General features: G+C 36.0%; 1 protein-coding gene across 5 annotated transcripts in view; it reads right to left on the reverse strand.

Moving 5' to 3' along the window:
* AOPEP (aminopeptidase O (putative)) overlaps positions 1-20,960 on the reverse strand; it is a 185,965-nt gene that overhangs the window by 86,650 nt on the left and 78,355 nt on the right. For all 5 annotated transcript variants that reach the window (XM_057369987.1, XM_057369984.1, XM_057369988.1 and 2 more), the window contains exons 8-11: positions 20,610-20,712; positions 20,399-20,506; positions 14,289-14,332; positions 8,114-8,174 (exon numbers count right to left, since the gene is read on the reverse strand). In XM_057369987.1, the coding sequence (XP_057225970.1) occupies positions 8,114-8,174; positions 14,289-14,332; positions 20,399-20,506; positions 20,610-20,712 (316 nt within the window). The remainder of the gene's footprint in view (positions 1-8,113; positions 8,175-14,288; positions 14,333-20,398; positions 20,507-20,609; positions 20,713-20,960) is intronic.

Below are 20,960 nucleotides of genomic sequence, written 5' to 3' on the forward strand. Positions count from 1 at the left end.
GTCCTATGCCTTGGAAAGCAAGTTCTGTGGTGACCTGGCATCTCTGAGAAAATGAATTGAACAATGGGACTCATTTTAAAAACAGCCTCGTAGACACCCAGGCCAGGGAACACAGTGCTGAGTGGGTGCAATGAGTGGTGGGACCTTTTAGCATCAGGATCTACATTTAGAAAGGCCTTGGTTACTTGACACCCGAGGCTCGAACAATCGAGCTGTCCCTGCCCAATCAAAACTTCCAGGTAAAAAAGGCCCCATGATGCATATGAGAAATGTGTTAAGGAACATAGTTTGGATTAATCCTACTTCAAGCAAAGGCAAACCTATCCTTGGGATTATTTCTGCTCAAGGACCTCAGTGCACTTGGTGTGTAATGCAGAGGGACAAGTAAGAACAATGTGTACCTCAAGGACATTTGATTTTTGGGTGAGAAGTCTGTAATGTTGAATAGTATAATACTGGTTGCTGAATGACACTATTACTGTAAGAACTACCGTGGACAACAAGTATGGACTGCTCCAAATGCTTCAGTCTTGAGCTCCTGATGCAGACTGCAACCACYCAAGAGCACACCAGCCCTCCTGCCCTGGAAGACATCTAGGACAGATAGAACCCACAGTTATGGRCTAAATGAACTCAACAGACATCTTGGAGGGACGGTCCTTGACTATGGAAATGACACCTACTCTTGCAAGTATGTATATAGTTTGGTAGGTATAGGATCTGGGCGTGATACAAATGGTGGGTGGATAATGTCCTCTTTCAGCCAGGACAGAGTTAATTTTTTGCAGTAGCTGGGAGAGTGAATGGCGAACCCGGACGTTACTTGATACAACCTCACTTGTTTGTTGATGAAATAAAATACACCTTCCAAAGGTACTGAAATTTRAGTTTTACTGATTCCTTGAAGCAATCAAAAATACTTCTGAAAACTCCAGTAAAGAAACATATTCAAAGCAAAAGTTCTCTAACCCTCTAACCATGATATACTGTTAGTCCATATGTAAAGGACAATTAAYCATAAGGTGAACCATGACATATAATTGCTCTGTCAACCAACAGACTTTTTAAACCTTTCTCCAGACATTCTCAGTTTAGCATTGAAATTTCTCTCTGACCTTAGAATGAAATACACAGAAGAGTTGAAACTTTTCTTCCTTATGGAAATGGAACAAGTTTTAGAAAAGTCTTACTTTCCATGATTAAGGAGAAGTTGAGCATATCTAAATCTTCAGCCTGACTCTAYAGCATTGCTAAGTCAAAAGGAGATAAGGAAGGTAATATAAAAAGGGAAGTATCTCAAAATTGCTCCCATTGACTTGTGTGGAAGACAGTAAACTCTAACGGAGATGGAATGAAGACTGTTACAGAAACGTAGTTACCATCTGCTCCCTGGAAGTATTTCAGTAGCTCAGGGTTTCTGCAGAATGTCTGGAAAAAAACCCATTGGGCTCGAAAGCAAGAACTTCCATTCTCAAATCTGGCCAGCTGGGAACACAGCAGCAGGATTTGAACCCTCAGGATCTCTTTAAATTTCTGACTGAGCCACTACATTAATCCTCAGGTCACAGTTTTTATACAGAGGGCTGCACAGATTTCAGAGTATGTGTTGAAGCACATCTTCCTCACATGCTCGTTTCCTCCAGCGACAAACATACTTCTTTTTAAATTCCAGAAAACAGGGAAAATTTCCAGGAAGTAAAATATGTGTTCTTTTAAAAACCACAGATCTGTGGAGGGTATGTGGCAGCTTGTTCCTGTCACTTAAGATTTTTACCTCAGTTTCAGACCCTGTTCTTTACCCTCCTGAACTAAAAAGATCTGAAGTATTATTTCCTAGGGTAGCATTTGACTTCTTGTTATTTCATGCCCTGGTTCCAATTAACTAAACTATAACTAAAATTACTTATAAGGAACTTGAAACCGGAGAGGTTTTAGATATCTCTAAGGCTACTCTTTCCTAATTATATACTAATACAGAAAAGTTTTCTGGCAAGGTAGAATGAAAAGTGTTTTAAACCTTTATGGTTTGTTTCCATTGAGTAAAGAAAACAATGAGCAGGCTAAAAATTAATTGGTGGTAACTTCTCTGCTTTTCTTAGCATGTTTTTACAAGCAATAATTAAAGTCTACATTTATTGCTATGCAAGCCCAGCTGTGTTCTTATTAAGCAAGTCTAAGTTCAATATTTCTGTGTAAAAGAGGAYGTGTCCTCCCTCTCTTTGCTGTGTTTCCACACCCTGCATATGTAGGTGGGAGAGTGGGAGCTTGGGAATGTGAACTTGATCCAGCATTGATCAGTCAGGCAGCAAACTGTTACTGTTCTTTAGACACCAAACAAAACTCCTTTCTAGAACGGATAAGCTCATTCTGCACGTAATGCAGCTTTTGTGTTCAGAAGTGCAATTAATAGGAAAAGGGAATAAAAATTTATTASAGAGATTTATTAAACTTAAAAGAGATTGTAATGAACAAACACTTAGAATCCAGCCCACAATTATTTCAGAAATTTAATAATTGTTTCAAATGCACTACAACTTCTTGAACTTGTGTAGATATTCTATACTACCACAAATACTTTACTGCTGTGCTGCATGAAACTGAAAAGTGGTCTGAAGAAAACCAGAAAGACACTTGTGAAGATCTGGCTTTTAACTGGAGAGGCAAGCCAATGTTTTGGAAAGTCATTAAACTAGAACCAGTCAAGCATCTTTCTCATCCTTAATGTAGACTCATGGTTCCAGCTATGAATCTCAAATAATTTTTTATTAATTAATAAGTTAACAAATTGAGACTTCTAAAACTCTGGTTTAAACTTTGCTTTTAGAAATTAGAACAATACAGGCAYTATAATGTCATAGCCAATGCTTTCAGATCCAAATTTTACTACTTACATTCAGCCTAGACTCCAAGTTACTCAGTGCTAGGTGAGCATCTCCCCTGAGGCAGCATGTCGCCCAATATTACAATGTGATCACACAATACTCTGTAACAATGCTGCTCAGACCTTGAATGTCTGTGGTTTCTCTAAATCAGCAATAACATGCAATGCTGTACAAACTTACATCAAAATTATAAAAATACTCTAAACCATGCCAGGACTTGGAGAGCTCTGTAATAAGCTTGGATCCTTACTGACCTTTGATGATTTATCTTTTTATATAAGCAATTTTCTTGAACTTTTGAACTATTCTACAACCTAAAATACACCACTGTTTTGTCTCATTTGGCTTATCTGAAGTGCAATTTATAGGAATGACTAAGTAAATTACAAGGCAATTTTATGCCAATAACCTTCCCTAGATCAACACAGAATCTATTTAAATAATAACTGACCTCAAAACTTTTTTGATAGCTTGTTACAAACACAATACCAAATTCTCTGYATATTATGTTCTATTTCAAAAAAATTTTCAGATGGATAGTCCTCATTGAAAGCATTTTTCAAAGAGTCAACAACGTAAAGACAAAGTCTCTCTTGATTTGATTTTCATGATTCATCTGACTTTTATGCATGCTGTAGTACTATACACATTGTTTGATTACATTTTCATATTTTCCCAAATCCCATCATCTAAGAAAATGGGATGCAATGTTGTCAGCACAACTGATAATTTCAGAACAACCTCAGCACTGATGATTCATATTCAAAAACTTTCTTATTATGCTTTTTAACATTATAGAAGAGATTTAACAATTTATATTGTTAACCTATGCTCATTTAAATTTTTAAGAACTTTGGAAAGATCTTCTCATTGTCCAATCTGCAACCTTGCTAATATTAAAAATTCTTGAGGGGAAGTGCACRTTATTCAAAGTGTTGCTTCCATGTACAAGCTTTTTCAGTACTTAAACTGCTGCTGTAACATCCTCCTAAAATTTATAAAACTACAAGTAATCGGATTGGTTTAGATCCCTTCACAAATTATATTTCAGTTTGAATTTTCAAATACATTTGCTGTGAGTTTCCTTTGCAATCCATTTCTTCTTCATATAGGATAATCATGGAATCACGGAATGGTGTTGGTTGAAGGAGACCTTAAAGACTATACAGTTCTAACTCACCTACCATTGGTAGGGGCATATTCCACTAGACCACGTTGCTCAAATCCAAGAGTTAAGCATTTACAAGTAAACCCAGAAATACTATTAATAAATTAATATTCACCACCGGAAGATTTCTCTTGACTGTATATTTCCAGACATAATTATGATTTACAAATAAGTCTAGTAGATGGATCTTAAACTACTGCTTTACCACAGTYATAAAAAGCAATGCAGATAGGAAAAGAGTAAGAATTATTTTTATATGTCAAAATTCTTACTGCTGTAMATGGAATGAAGTTGTACTCCAGTGTTCATGCAAGATTAGAAAAAAAGAATGGTATTCCCCCACTATGAGCTGTACATACAGCAGCCCCTCAGAAGGGCCTCAACAGGGTAGAGAGATGGGCAGAGAGAAGGCAGAGAGAAACCTTCTGAAATTCAACAAAGGCAAATRCAGGGTCTGCAAATTCAAGTGCTACTGCGAGGAATAACTGCAGATGATCAACCTGCTGGAAAGCAGCTCTGTGCAGAAGGACCTGGGGGTCTTAGTGGACAACAAGCAGTCCATGAGCCAGCAGTGTGCCCTGGTGGCCAAGATGGTCAGTGGTGTCCTGGGGTGCATTAGTAAGAACATTGCCAGCAGGTCAGGGGAGATGATTCTGCTCCTCTACTGTGCCCTGGTGAGGCACATCTGGARTGCTGTGTCCAGTTCTGGGCTCCTCAGTACAGGAGAGACAYGGAGCTCCTGGAGTGGGTCCAGAGGAGGGTTGAGACGGTGAGTAGGGAACTGGAAAATCTCACTYAGGAGGAAAGGCTGAGGGAGCTGGGCCTGTTCAGCATCAAGAAGAGACAACTGAGAGAGGACTGCATCTGTCAGTATCTGAAGAGAGGGTGCCAAGAGGATGGAGCCAGGCTCYGCTCGGTGGTGCTGAGCAATAGCACAAGAGGAAAGAGGCACAAACTGATGCACAGGGGGGTTCCACCTGAACACAAGGAAGGAATTCTTTACTGTGTGGGTGACCAAACTCTGGAGCAGATTTTCCAGAGATATTGTGGAGTCTTTCTCACTGGAGAACTGCCTGGATGCAATCCTGTGCCATGTGCTCTAGGATGACCCTGCTTGAGCAGGGACATTGGGCCAGATGACTCCCTTCAAACCTTACCCATTCTGTCATACTAAGACTTGTAGATTACAGTGTAGGATATATTGGAAACTAAAAGTTATGAAGGAGGAGGCCAACTACTCTTCTTTTTTCTTTCCTCCCTTATTTTTCTTAAACTGAAGAGTGAATGTGGATATCATTTCCAATACACAAGATACAAACTGAAATACACAGGCAAACAAGTATTAATATAGGAAATTTACCAACAAGTAATAGCATATTATGTCACAATATCATTTCAGAGGCAAAAGAAAAAGTGATGAAAACTAGAATGGGTTTAAGAAGTACATCTAGAAGTTTATGAGATGCAAAGGTTACCTAATGTTTATTAATCTACTTGTCAATTAAACATTGTATAACAGAGTTCAAGAAAGGGGAAAGACTTTAAGCTTCCTTTTAAAAGGTTAATTACCTAGGGTAGAATAAAAAAACAGGYAATGGTAACTGGGCAATGTAAGACAAAGACAAATTTATGCAGAGCTGAGAAAATCTTCTTAAAGAAGCATATGGCCTTTTAGCATTAAACTCTAATTACATATTGCATATACTGAAAGAAACAATAGAATTGTACTTATGAAAACAAATAATCATGAGCAGTTATGAAGTGATTTCATAGGTGTTTYCCAGTTCTAAAGCTATTTTGTTCTGATTCTACTTTGTTCTGATTCTACTCCAGCTTAACCCACTGTCTGAAGTTAGTGGTATTAAGTCATTATGATTTGCACACGATGAAAAGTTGGTATAATCCCCTAGTGAGTCACTGTTTAGACAGAAGACATACTGAAGATTGCATGATATGATAAAAGGTATTTTCAATCATGCAATATGCTTCATCTTATTTAACACCACCCAGAAAAAAATCCTCATGAAAGTTTGCATTTGAGAAGTGCTTTCTTTTAATCTCTTAGATTTTTTATTGGTTTGTGTGTAAGAAAACGCTGCTCAGCAAGCCTGAAATCAACTACTGTGCAATGSCACTCTTCCGTGTAAGAAAGAACTGGCTAGGTTATAAACACATTTCTTTTTTTTTTTTATAACATTAATCTCCAATGCTTTAGCAAGTAACAAATTGGAAATATAAGTTGGCATGCAAAATTATTTTTTCATGRCAGCAGGCCAGATTCTGGTTTTATTTATTAGTATGACTCCCTTACATCAAATTATTCTTTACTGTTGCTGGCATATACCTGAACCTGGAAACTAGCCCAATATTTAGAAAAGACAGATAACTTTTCCAAGAGTGAAAGAGTAATAGAAACTGACAAATATTTAAGTTTCAGTAGTTTTGAGCTGCAAGTACAAAGGGGTATATATATATATATATATATATATATATATATACAGTTCCCTGGACAGAGTTGAATGGCAAATATAACAAAGCACAGATAAAGGAGTACAGGCTCTTCAGTTAGATGACATGACATCTGACCATAGAGTATACAAAATTTAAAGAGTACAAGATTCCTCTACTGAAAAGAAGATAGTAATACTGCTTCAGCAGTCTGGGGAGTGAAAAGCATTTACTCTTATCCATCTTTTGCCCCCATATACTTGAATCAGCTGCTTGACAATGTGTACATTTTTTTAACAAAAACAAAACCTTGTCAAACATAGAATTAAAATCAAGTTCCTTTTCTAGGAAATGACTGAGCACCAAGATGCATGATGATACCCATTGTCCTTTTCTTCTCTCCCTTCTAATTATAGTTAATTTTATTTTYAATAACTTCAAGCCAAAAAACCAACTCCATCTCGATTTTATACCATATTCAAACACTAGTCTTGGAACATTTTGATCTCAGGGAAAATCTTTCCCAAAAGCCTTCTACACTACACAGGGATCAGTGGACATGCACATCTCTCAAACTGTCAGGGGAAGGGCTCAGCCAGTGTGTGGGTCCCAGAGGTTCTGGGACCACTGTCTGTTGTAATGAGGTCTCCAGTAATTTTTGTCAATTCTCCCTGCAAACATGCTCACTCAGTTACGCTGCCTAAGTACCTGCACTTTTGCACTTTCAAAACCAGAACTTAACATTCCAACTTTTAAAAGGTTTTGTTTTTTGTTTTTTTTTTTTTAAATGCTAACGCAAGTGGAAACAAATTCAAGCACTTGGTAGGATAAATCACAAACAACCTAGAGGATGTCTGCTCAGGGGAAATCACTTAGAAACTGAGTTCCCAGGGTATGCTAGAAAATGACTTTGTATAAAACTGGGGTTTAGAAAGATTAATATATGGATATCTTTTGTTATCTCATCCCACTTTTGGTCCAAAATGAATAATAGAGACTTCAAACAGCACAGACACAACTAAGAATTTTCAGTCCATAGAATTCAAAACATAAATATTAAAACCTTTTAGTATTTAAAGCAGAAAACKATGCTTATTCTTAATGCTGGAACACCAATAATATATGTTATCTATGCAGCAGATTAATAACCAACTCATAAAATTCACAAGTTACCAAAGTACAAATAAATTAACATTTAATGACTACTGTCAGCAATGCTTTCATCAAGTAATTTATATTCCAACAACTGCAAACAATGCTCTTTACACTCAGTAGATTCCATCATTATACTTTCATATAGTATAAAGTATACGTCTATACAGTATAAAGTATACCTTCATATATTATAAAGTACATTTTCATATGACTACAATATTAATTAATAGGATAAATTTTATAAGATTTGCCTTTTGGCAGGTCTGTTGACACAATGGTAGAAGAAAAAACCTTCAGCTGGTAAAAGCTAAACCCATATAAAGATGTGGTAAGCAGTCATCATCAAAACTGTTTATTTAAAATCATGCCTGTTATGTTCAGGTATTGATTTGAAAAACGCATCATGTAATGACAAAATCAAGACTCCAGAAAGAACTGTGACCTGGTGTTTTATATTTACCTTTGGTATTCCAGAAGTGTCAAGCCAGTTCTGGAAGATGCTTTCTACAGTCAACCCACACCTTTAAGAAGAAAATAATAATTAGAAGACATGCAAACCCCCCCCCCCCCAATATTTTCCATATGAAAAGTAACCCCTTACATGTTAGGCAAACCCCCTAATTCTAAGTATTGGTTGTACTGCAGTGGTACTATATTCTTGTTTCCTTTTAAGGAATAAAACCATCATACAAGCAAAGGTAGATCAGATTTTGTGTACCTAGGGCTCAAATTATAAACTTGCTTCTTATAAGGATTGACAGAGAAAGTGTTAGGTGGTAAACTGCATTTATGAAACATATGAAGAATGAATGGGTGCTCTACTTCCATTTTTTACAGAAAAATGTCTCAGTCAAGTAAATTTATACTGAAACATTCCAACCCAGTATTTTATTACAGAGACAGCCCAGCAGTAAAGATAAAATACTAACTAAGATGAAATTAAATATAAACTTGCTTAAACTTGGGGTTTTAAAAAGCACTGATATTAATTCTCAAAGTTAGCAAGTGTCTAATATATTTTAGTTTTGTCTTTTCTGCACTTTCTTAATATTCTGATACATTCACAGTGAAATCATGGAATAGTTTGGAGCTCCAGCAAAAGGAAGTAATTCCTTTTGGGACTGAAATAACAACATGTGTAAGTATTTGCAAATTCACAAATTATATTTCCACWTTTGCTTTTGTAGGTAACTTCTGTAGCATTTACTTGAACTCTGGTTGAATACTTCCCAACTTTCAGGGTAGCCAAATAAATAAATAAAATCATCTAAAGTTTTAAAACAAKTTAAAAAAATACAAATTCACAGTGTCCATGCAGTATGAAATATGTGTGTACTGAAAAAAGGAAGTTGAGTAAGCCCTCAATGTATGTAAATATTCTGAGAATCAGAAAAAATGTGTATGGTCCTGTGCATGGTAATGCCTTGGCAACTCATTCTAATGCTCGCAGTTACTTTCACACATGTAATGTAGACTCAACCAACAAAGCATTCGTGAAAAGAACAGCCATTTCCAAGCTCCGAATCAGGAAGAAAAGCAACCCAATAAAAATTCCTCTCTGATCATGTGATTCAAATAATCACAGAAGAGAAGAAGGAGCATTTCTATATAGTCAGGATTCTGAATTTTCAGGAAATTACTATTGTGTGTGTTAGATCACTATATAAATCAATTTTCAAGAGAAAGCAGAACATATATGTGATGCTTGTGTAGTGTTCTACATTAAAATAAATTATTAAATATCCAGACTTGTTCATTTGTGCAAACTTACTAAATTTGGAACATTTGACTGCTATATCCCTCAGACTACAATTATCTTCACCTTACCACWGATCTCTAAAAATTGGTGTCTAGTCTTAGTTAGCTGAGTTCCTTCCACAGGGAATAGAGATAAAAAGAAGTATTTCCAAAGAATCAGTCAATTTCCCTAGAATAAAATTATGGTCCTGAATTTTTATTTCYGTCTGGTTACTAAAAAGGATGCATACAGGACTAGCTTAAAACCAGACATGAAAATTTTATATAGGCAAAGGTAGATAACTTGGATTTATTTTGTCTCAAGAAGCATAAACAGGATAAAAATTTTTGTTATCTGTTATTGCATGAATTAAACTCAATACAGCTTAGTGTTCTGCTGCTGAAGCAGAGTTAGGAGCTGGGCAAAATTCCTTTAGTTGTACATTTGATTTGTGACACTAAGGGATAAAAACCACCATCTCACAACGTCAGCTAATCCTTTTTACCCCTTTCTCAGAAATGAAACCTATAGTAYGAGATTATCTCATGAGAAAAAAAATTCTGCAAAATAATTATGTTACATTTGCTATGTAGAGACATTGTTCAATATACCCTTTATTTAATTTTTAAAACTGGCTTTGAAATAGGTTTATGACACTGAGGAGATTCACACAGTTTTGACACCACTGTAATTCAGGCAGAAACCACTAGAAACTGTCTCAGTCTCTCCTAAAACTTTGTCATWTTTCTCAAGGGCAAAGACAATAACACTGGGTTTTTTTTTCTCTGCCTGCAGCACCCACAGTTTCAGATAAACACCTGTCATATGACCATATGCCATCTTTTTGTTTTTTACTTGCACGCCCTTTTATTTAATTCCAACTTAGAATAATCTTGCYAGCACCTATGGAATAAAAGCAACATGTTTCAGCAGTTAACATGCATTCACTATTTTTTAAAAAATATATTAACAATGAGCAGACTATTGCAAACATCTACTCYGAATTTYGTAAGTGTCAGGACTGAAGAACTAYGARGATGTTGGAAAGGCTCCTACTAACTTGTTTGGTTTAGGAACAACCCTGAAAATTTTATCATAAGAAGACTGCCATCTCAAAACAAGTGTCTCAGAGAAAGCACAGAGAGACTGATATTTGCAGAGGCTGCAGTTAAATAAGGGCATTTACCACTTGCCTRCGTTGCAGTTAAGCATCTGTAAGGACTTAAATCTGGGGTTTGTGTGAATTCCTGAATGGCCTTCTGGCTAAGATTCTGCATTGGTCAGTGGGATCTGGTGGAGTTGATTAGCACTGTAACTCTTAGAAGACCAAGGCTTTTCAGTTGCTTTGTATAACAGTTTGCAACTGTAAAACAAGAATACCATTGCATCATTATCTCATCCCTGGTCTATTTGTTTAGAAATAAGCCAGTTAGCCTAGGTATTATCTCCTAACATCAAACATACAGTTCAACTTCAACACATTAAAATGAAGTCTGTAAAATAATAACATSAGTGAAAATTTGAAAATTAGCATTATAGAAGATGGCTTTGCATCAAATTTCCATTGCACAAGGCTCTAAGGTACTCTACAAACTTTAATATAAACTCACTTAACACCTAAATCAAGGAGAAAAAAAAACACGAAAGTGTGCAACTTTTTTTTTAGGGTAGAAAAAAAGAGTGTCATATCCAACTGAAAATAATTACACATATCTGTATCATCATAYATTCATACACATCTGTAATCTTAAAAATAAGCTATTTCAGCTAAATATGGAGTTATGGTTAGAGAAATCAAAGCCCAATGACTGATTAATGATTCTGCCAACTAGACATACCTTCCTGCTGATCTATTTTCTTTAGATTTTGTCCAGCATATATATTTGGGTTCATTAAAAAAACAATCCAAGAAGTCAAAACTACWGGGAATAATTTTTCACAATGATTTGCTTCAGTTAGGTGCCTACCAGCTGTTTGTCTCCTTCAAAATCACCACATTCATTGCAATACATGTGKGAATCAAAGACAGCAAATGTGAAAGAAAGAGATGTACCTGCATACCTGAGTAGTTTGGAATTGTAGCATTGTTTTAGTTCTTAATTGACAAYTTGTAAAGACATCCAAGGAATGAGGTTAGTGAACCTGGGCCACTAACAGTACAAACCATAACATACAAACCAAACAGTACAAAGCCATAACATAAGCCTTCCTTTGTCTATCATGCATTATGAAAACCATGGCCTATTAGTACATTCATTTACTGTATTGAATAAAGTGAAATAAAAAATACCAACAGAGCAGAACTGAAATGCACAAAAGAATTTTAGCAGTCAGGTAGTATCTGCACAAGCAGCAACTCTGATTTRTCTAAGACTGGGGAAAGAAACTCTTTTACAGGGGTAAATACCAATTCTTTGCACAGCTCACATGTTGGGCAGATGTGGAAAGGATCAACTTACAGCAAAGACTATAGTGTAAACCTTGGGGAGAACAGAGCCACTGGAGTTTTATCAAATCTAGTGCCCTCTGATATACTGACACATGAAGTATTGTAGATTTTTCCACAGAAAGGACAAGATAACATGAAACTCTAGCCAGTAGATGTAGTATTTTAAAAAGCTTTGTAAACAGAGAAGCATCATTATCAACATTTGTTTGTCGTTTATTATATTAGTCCTTCACACAGACAAATAATCAATTGTAAAGGCAAGTAAAGAAATTATAAAAGACCAGAAGGTACTGCTCAGCTTATCTGATGTCAGTATTCAGCTGCAGTCCAGAAACAGAAGGATCCTGCCTCACAGCATGGATTCCGACAGCTAACATGCTGTTATAAATGAGTCAGTGCAGGAAGTGAAGTAGCCCTATAAAATAGGCATAAAACTCTCCTCCTCAGAGTGCAGAAGGCAGCAAAAATCAGTAAAAAGTTACATCTGGATCTTGGAGCTACTCATCACTGGGAATATAGGAAAAAAAATCTCCTTTGAACAAAAACTAAAGGAATTAAATACTTGAAGGTGAGAATAGTTTAGATCCAGTCTCTGTATCCAACAGTAGAAAGCTAAAGCTATRTTACTACAGTGTCCTAACTACAGAAAATTTCCACACTGTTTCATGATAATTTTCTGCCAACRTTCATCCTGTTCTCATTACAAAAATCTCCCACACACCAAAATCTACTACTAGCTACAGTTTGCCCTTGGTGTCACAGCTGAGGGCAGAATTTGGTTTGATTACCTCTCTTTACTACGTTGGTTTTTTTTTTTATGATTAACACCAGTCTCCATTACAAACTTAGAGTGCTTAATATTTGCCATGTTTGAAGTATGTAGTTTAACATTTAAATTCTACTTGGTAGAATTGCACAGGCCTGGGAGGTTTTGTTTGCTACAAAGAATTTTCACTCTAATATTAGAAGTGCATTTCATTTCTACATCAAAGTTTGTGCAAAAAAAACCACTCATCAGCAGATGATCTCTAAAAATATTTAATTTTTATCCTTCCTCCCTTTTCTTTCACCTCAGGTATTTTTGTACTAGCAACAGAACGCATTCAAGAATCAAAAAAAAAAAAAAAAATCCTTCCAGCAGATGAGAAATAAAAGTCTTCTGTATATCCAGATACTCTCTTATTCCTTGCATTGCTGCAGATACCTGCCAAGTAATTTTGGCAATAGATAGTTCAGATATGCTATATACCTGACTGCAAAACAAACTACCATAYATCTGAAATGTCTTTCATACATTTTAGAATGTGATGATTCACAAATGGAGCCATACTTCTTTTGGATTAGACTTAATGAAAGTTTAAATATACTGGTATGTTTCTAGGTAGAAAAATAGATGCTTTTGGAAACAAGATTTTGCACTGGGTTTGGAATTCAGAGAAACATGAATTTTAAAAAAAGGAAGCAAAACAAGAAAAATTTTAAATGGTATAATCATACCGTTAAAAGGTACACTTTCAYATATATTCCATATTATATTCCTAATTTTATTTGGGCTGAAAATGATATTAAATTATATAGATAATTATCCACTACATCATTGGAGAATGTAACAGCACCCAAACTAAAGTTGAGATGCCACAAAACACATTTTTTCAATGATAACTATTGATAACAATGTCCCCTCAACCACCAGGGACAGAAGTGTTTCACTAAAATACTATGTTTGACTTCTATGAATATAATATTTTATTTTCTCCAAACCACTCACCCAGAATTATGAACACTTTTGGAATCCYGGCCCTCAAAATTTTTCAGGTGAAAACTTTATTTTTCAGAAACTGTAACATGTGAAGCTYCACTACAAAAAGAATCTGTATTTGTAGCACAGTCTATAATAGCGCAGAACAAACCAACATATAAGCAGGGACAGACTCAAAGTGCTGCTAAAGACTATCTGTATTATCTTCAACCAGACACATGCAGGAGATTTTTTGAAGGACGTGTCAGGTAAYTAATGCTGGATTTCCATTCATGTTTTCCAACTCTCCTCATGTAACGCATTGTATCATGCACTGCCACCAGACAACTTCTTGAAAAAAGTCTTCTATGGTATCCCAGATTCACAGCAAAATTCTGGCATCCTTAGTCTGGGGTGCCATTTGCCAAAAGCAGCTGGCAGGAGGATCACATGTTAATTTGAGTAGGCAGCTATGCCTGGCACTTCAGATTGCATAGYGAATACAGGACATCACTTCTGACCTGATATGCAAGTTAAAGGCACTGCTTGGGGAGAGCATGGTATAGCAAAACCACAGCAAATCTCACAAATTTTTGTGTATATATRTATTGGGAATTTTCAGGCTAGCATTATTACTATTCCTGACTTGCACATATTAAAATCATGTTTCTATACATTTCTTTGGCTTTTCTAGCCCTGTTCTTACTTACCCTTTTTGTTCAGGGACGTCTTCCAACAGCATGCTAAGAAAATCCTGGAAAATGAAGAAAGCAGCACAGTTAGTATGTTTATGAAGCCTTAACTCTGTGTCTGCATTGCTAGTGAGAAATTAAAGACTACAGATAAGACAATGATAAGAAAGATGTTTATATATCCACTACGGTGATATATGGCTCACAGTTATTTATACAATATACATTACRTTTGTCAGTTTTCCAACCCACTCAAGCAAAAAGTGTCAACATTGAAAGAAAATTGGCTTGAAAAGCCTGCTGTCTATTTTAACACAACCCACATTCCTACTTTTATTTATCTACAATACACACACATAAACTATGTTTAAAACTTTTAAAACTACAGATTCACACACTCAAAAGTTAAGAAAACACCAAAATTGAGGACATTTATGCTCTCTTCACTGTGCTTATGTTATCATGTTGTCCTTAATTACATAACTACACAGAGCTTTTTCTTTYTTAGTGCACATGCCTGATTAGATCACACCTGCTGCTCATTCCCTGACAAAATTCACAATGTTGCTGATAACCGCATCACCTAAGGAGTAAATCATTCAAATTAAAGACAGCTAGCATTTCTTTCATGATGTTACAAAGTTGATGCAATGCCAAGGGAAAGAGAATTACTATCACCCTCACTTATACCAGTACGATAAGGAAGTTACACCTGACATCACTAATAGATTCTCTGGCACCCTATGTTCTACACAACCTAATTTTAATAACAATTGCTGTAACAATATACTCCTTTGAACAATCTCATCATAATAGGATTGATTAATATCAATCATTCATTTCATAAAACCAATGCATCTACTTCATTAATCCTACTCTTTGTAGAGACAAGATTCATAGGCTAATGATGTTCCTCACTTCAGTATATGAGTACAGGCTAAATGCTGATTGAAAATCGTTGCTCCTTAAGGTCTTGAAGAATCTTTCCTAAAAGGCAGATATTTTTATTTATGGACCTTGCCATGGCAGTCAACAAGAGATGCTGTTTCTCCATCTGAGAGTGGCATTGTTAGGGAACCAAAGTCAGATTGATTGCACATTGGAAACTGCACAGTTAAGCCTTCCTTCTTTAGATTATAAGTGAGATTCAGGCTGCGTTGCAGTGGCTGTAAAATTGGCTTATGACAAAAAGTAAATTACACAGTGCTGGGCTCAGTGTTGCTGTGGCAAGAAGGCCACCACTAACTGTGACAGGCATTACTCTGTTGCAACTACAGTGTATTTCAGACATGATGATAAAGTGTGAAATCCCCTWATTTATGAATATGACTGCTTGCAGTTTTGTACCATTGTTCTGCATGTAAACAGAGAACTACTGTCTCTTTCCACTTGTGAAAGTTTTGCAGGACATAGAGAGTAATATTACATGCAAATAAAGAACATGAAAAGATCATAAATAGAGCTATTTGAAAAGTGTGTGACTAGTAAAACCAAAGTGGTTGTCCTTCACACTATTTGCACTGTGCATGCATTAATACAGCGAGATTCCCTGGTTGAATTCCATTGACTTTTCACAAYCAATCACACAGTGCACTTAAAGAAACCTCTGGTACCAGGAATGGTTTCATAATCTGTATACTATACTACTGAATGAAGTATCTCCTTTGTGATTAAAGCTATCTTCATTTTTACAAATATCTATAAATAATAAGCCAGTAGCCATCGTGCGACACACTTTCTTAAAATTAGGATTAATCTTTTGTACGTTATTTTAACTGCTCCTATTTTGGTGCTCCAAAACAGAGTAGGAAAACAAATTACCACTTACCTCATATCAGCATGGTTTTTAACATTTGCCTATTACTAAGTCTGCATGAYACGTCATTATAGGTCTGACTTTTCAGTTGTTTATAATTTTGTCAAACTTTAACCATCTGGAGTGAAATTTTATCCTCAGGCTACTTTTTCTTCCTCCACAGACAAAAATGGTTCAGAAATGTCCAAGAGAAAAGTCAGAGGATTATGTAGGGGTTTATAAACTTTTGGAGGTTTTAAGCTTTGGTGCTACTTCTTTAAGGTGCTCCAGTTATTTTAYACTTTGAAGCAAAGACTTGTGGATAACCAGAGTAATTATAAATGAATTCTGGATCAGATTGTAAAACGAATTAAAGTTTGTTGTTTTGACTTCATTGCAAGTAAYTCAATGAAGGTATAAAGAAAATATTAAATAGAAACCACATGCTACCACAGTGCTGCAATATTAACTAACTGCCTAATATTCATATGATTAAATAATTTCACTGCCTTATATACTTGAGACCAGAGACTAGAAAACAACTTTTCCCTATATAAAGAAACTGTCATTCTTCAGTTCGTTGATATTTATTGACATTTGATGAAACTGAAAAAGCCATTGAAAAATGAATTCAAAGTATTTGCTAAGGATCTRCTAGCCCCTCATAAGTACATTTCCTGGTGATTCTTGTCTGCWCTAGCCATAGTCCTGACTAAAGCCAATAACTTTAATCACAACTTGAACCCTCGGCTCTTGCCAGATAGATCAGATCTGGATACAGACTGTGAATTTGACATCAAGGAATGATTTCCTTTGCACTGTAAATGGATGTGCCATGTCTGAATCAAAAACAGAATGAGAACACAAAAACTGAAAAGCAGGTTGAAACAAGTAACCAGAAATGAAGGCTACCTAAAGCAGTAACTATATATATATATATATATATATATATATATATATATATAACTTTTATTTCACGCTGAAGGATGTTTTGTTATTACTCCATTTTTTGTCTTGAGCAATGGTCAGCAAGTTTCTACTCCCGAACTGTTTTGGGGCATCAGTCAAATACTTCTCTCTCATCACACATATTGATATCAAATAAAGAACATTCAATATTGAAAGACAYATTATGTCTTCATGTGACAACCTCAAATCCAGACATTTCAAGTCCTCTAAAACCAACAGATACTTTTGTTTAAATTCTCTAACTGAAATATAACAGGGTCCATGAAGACAATGGAGACRTCATGACTGAAAGTGATAGATCCAAATGGACATTCACTTGGCAGCAAATAAATGTCTACACTGGCATCCAGTACCTTGCAGGAATTATCCACTCAAAGTTAAACTATTCCTAAAAACCATGCAGCTTGTAAATGACATAACCAAGTGGTAAACATTATTTTTTTCCTTTCGGGTGGGAAAAATAATGAGCACCCTTCCTTGGTTCCTGTTTATTTGGAGTTCCTTCCCTAGACATCATCCTTGCTTTTGGTGACAATCCTGGAACACACCTCCAAAGAAAACAACTTCCTATCAAGAGTAAGCGAGACCTGTCCACTACATGCTCTATTTTCAGGCAACAATAATCAGACATACAGCTTATAGTGTAAACTTCAGGTGGTGGAACCACTGACTACCTTTAGACAAAAGTCATTTTGTTGCGCATTGTAACAGACAGAGTTACATGAAAATTAAAGCATTCAAACAATTCTGTTTCTGAGCCATTCTTGTTTCAAGATGAAACAGAGTAACACCTTTAACACTGTTTTCCCTCTGTTAGGAAAACCAGCAACTTGCACTTCTTTCTATTTAGAGTCAAACAARCTCCCATTATTATTTTTAAAGTTCATTCAAAGCAATAAGTGAATTCTCTCATAAAAAGAAAAATAGAAGGTTTTTTAAAGTCCTTCTCAAAGTTTCCAGATTTGCTTTACTGATCTGTTGCTAACTCAACTAAAAYAAAGCTACTATTAAAAACATACTGAGCATGAAGTCAAAACGAACGGGAAAAGGCAAACTGATTAATGTTTCACATCTGAAGTAATTTCCTTGCACCTGCAGCTCCCATCTAGAAAAACTACTACAAACACTGCTGAAAACAAGACTAGTATTCATAACATGGGCAATTTTTCACTGTTTTACTTTCCCTCATTCCCACAACTCCTAAACCTGGGAACTTTTACAGTTATTTTGGACAAAGTGAAAGTACAGCACTATAATATTTAAACTTACCATTTGCACCTCCATTTATTTTAAATCTTTTATTCATTTAAACACTGACAGCATGTTGGTTCAAGAAGGATCTTGAATAAGAAACTTTGTACTAATTTGACTTCATTACTTCTGCATTTACAATTCCTGCTGTGATTCCTTACCTACCCATACCAGACCCCAACACAAACACAATCTTACAGATTTCTTACAGAGACAAAAAATGCATTCAAATTGGATATAGCTCTAACCCATTTGCATTTTTCAGTAACCAAAACCCAATTCTCTTCCCAAGAACTTCACTAGCAGATGGATTTAGGCTGATGTTAAACAAACTAAAACAAAAGCAAACAACAGAAGTTCTAATGTACAATACTCTTTCTCCACCATATCTAGTGGTATTTSCAAATGAAGTAAAGTACCTTCTTTTCTTTACATATCTAAAGTGTTTAAATACATACATACATAATAGTTATRGACATATTGGACACATCCAAACAAAAGGTAGCTACAAATTGACATTACATAGCTAGACAAAGGGACAAGTCTCTAGTTGATGTGCCACCTAGCTACCATGACTAGTTGTACAATCTGCTGAATGTTTCACTGCATCTGAACAGACTACTGACACAACTCACCCCACATCAACCAAGAAAAACAAGGCTAACATTTTCTCACCAAAATCTGAACACCCTTCTTACTACCAGATTAAAACACCAGGCTTCTTCTTGTTGTTAGCAGTCTCATGACTTCTGCAATTTTCAAAATTCTTCCAGCTGTGTAACAGTGAAGCATTGTTTTTATGATTTTGGATGCCATCATGTAGATGGGACTCATCTAGTCACTGGCATTTTCCACACTATGCCAAACTGCTCATGGTCTCAGTAACAACGCACAGGAAACAGCTGCAGCAGTGTTAACTCCCTTAATACCCTCAACATTCCTCCTCAGAGTAGAACTGCTGTGTTAGGAGCCACTGCTTTAACTTCTGGGTGACTCATCGTACAAAAGAAATCACAGGTCTGTAAGCTATTTGTAAGATACCTGGGCATACATCTCACCCAGTAAGAGTGAGATTCAAAACAGCAAGCATGTAAGCAAAGGAATCATTGYGGCTGGAAGAAAAGCAATTGTTAGACCCCAGTTTCATAAAATCACAGGCCCTTACTCTGTGTTTCAGGGAGACATTTATCATCATCCTGAATATCCTCAAAGATTTGAGGATAACTCAAATAACCATAATTCCAGTAAACACTTCAACAAAGAAACTGGTTTCAAAAAGTCACTCATACCCTTTCTCTTCTCTCTTCCCTTGCCCCTCACTGTCATCACATTGCTCTTGTAGCAATGCTAAATATTTGTTGTGTCATGGAGTTTGTTCCAGGCCTGTTTTTTACCACAATGAGTTCAGTGACCTGGTTCACAGACACCCCCGTGAATGGTTGTTTTCACAGCATCACTGAAGCAAGAAGCTGCAGTGCTATTTGTGCAAGCTGGATTCATCACCAGTGACAGGATTCCTAGAACTCTGGGCTCAGAGAGCTGTGTGCTTTCTTAAATCAAAACAAAACTAGAGTCAGTACTTACATTACTTTTACAGAAAGATCTAGTGGGAGGTCTTATAATCCACCTACCTAATKCTAGGTGGGTTTGTCCTTATAAGAAAGGGGGCAAAATTAGAAGCATTGAATGAAACAGCATGCAGAGAGGAAGAAAATAAATTCAGAAGWATAATTTGTCCTCTTTCAGAAACAGAGAGGAATCAGGGAAAAGAATGACAATCAAAAACCACAAGCTACCAAATTACAGGAGGCAATTCCAGTATGGCAAATGACCCTCTCTTTAAGAACAYCAGTATCTGTGAACAGTGACCTTTGGAAGTATCACATTAAAAAAAAAAAAAAAATCACTCATTGTTTATATTATTGGATACTAGGAGGGTGTCTGGTTCAAGTGTCATTGTGAAAAAAACATTCTGCCCTCTAGCAGGTAGGAGTGTTACCTATACTATCAAATTGCAATTGTCTCTCTCTTTACACTACAAGAAGTTATGCAGCCAGTCCAAAAGTTTGGGTTGGCTTTTTTCCCAAAAGAGGAACAAGCCCAAGCACAATACCTGAGAAAGGACGAGCTGCCCATGGAATTTAAGGACAAATTTCCGTAAAGATGCAAGGTATGAGGCCTCTCCTATTGTCCTTGCCAGAGACCGTAAAAGAAAATAACCCTGTAAAAAATTAAGGCAGAAGCTATGAATTTACTGATGTCTAGAAGTCAGAAGTCTTTAAGATATTCATAAATTTCAATAAAAATCAGCTGACAACACTCACCTTCAAATAGTGAACCTGCATGAAGATTTTTTCTGCTTTAAGACCGTATTTGACAACAGAGGCTCCTGACTCACTGGATTCTCCTGTGTTCTCCCTTTTGGGCCTAAAATGGAAACACACTAATTAAGTTTTGGAAAAGTATAGAAATAAGTGATACATTACAGGTTCTGATGTTGGAAGTATTGTGAATGGCATAGTATCTTTAAACACCTGTGACTAGTTCAGTCTTTTGCTTTACCTTAACCATAYAACTTCACTTAAACAGTCAAACTAGTGAATTTTCTACTGAAATGAATTCTACTAAAATTCATCAGTAGTTGGTGTAATCTTTTCACAGATATCATGTCACAT

Source organism: Malurus melanocephalus, unplaced genomic scaffold (assembly GCF_030028575.1).
Source record: "Malurus melanocephalus ecotype Western Australia unplaced genomic scaffold, MMel_1.1 scaffold_117, whole genome shotgun sequence".
Classification (NCBI taxonomy): Eukaryota; Metazoa; Chordata; class Aves; order Passeriformes; family Maluridae; genus Malurus; species Malurus melanocephalus.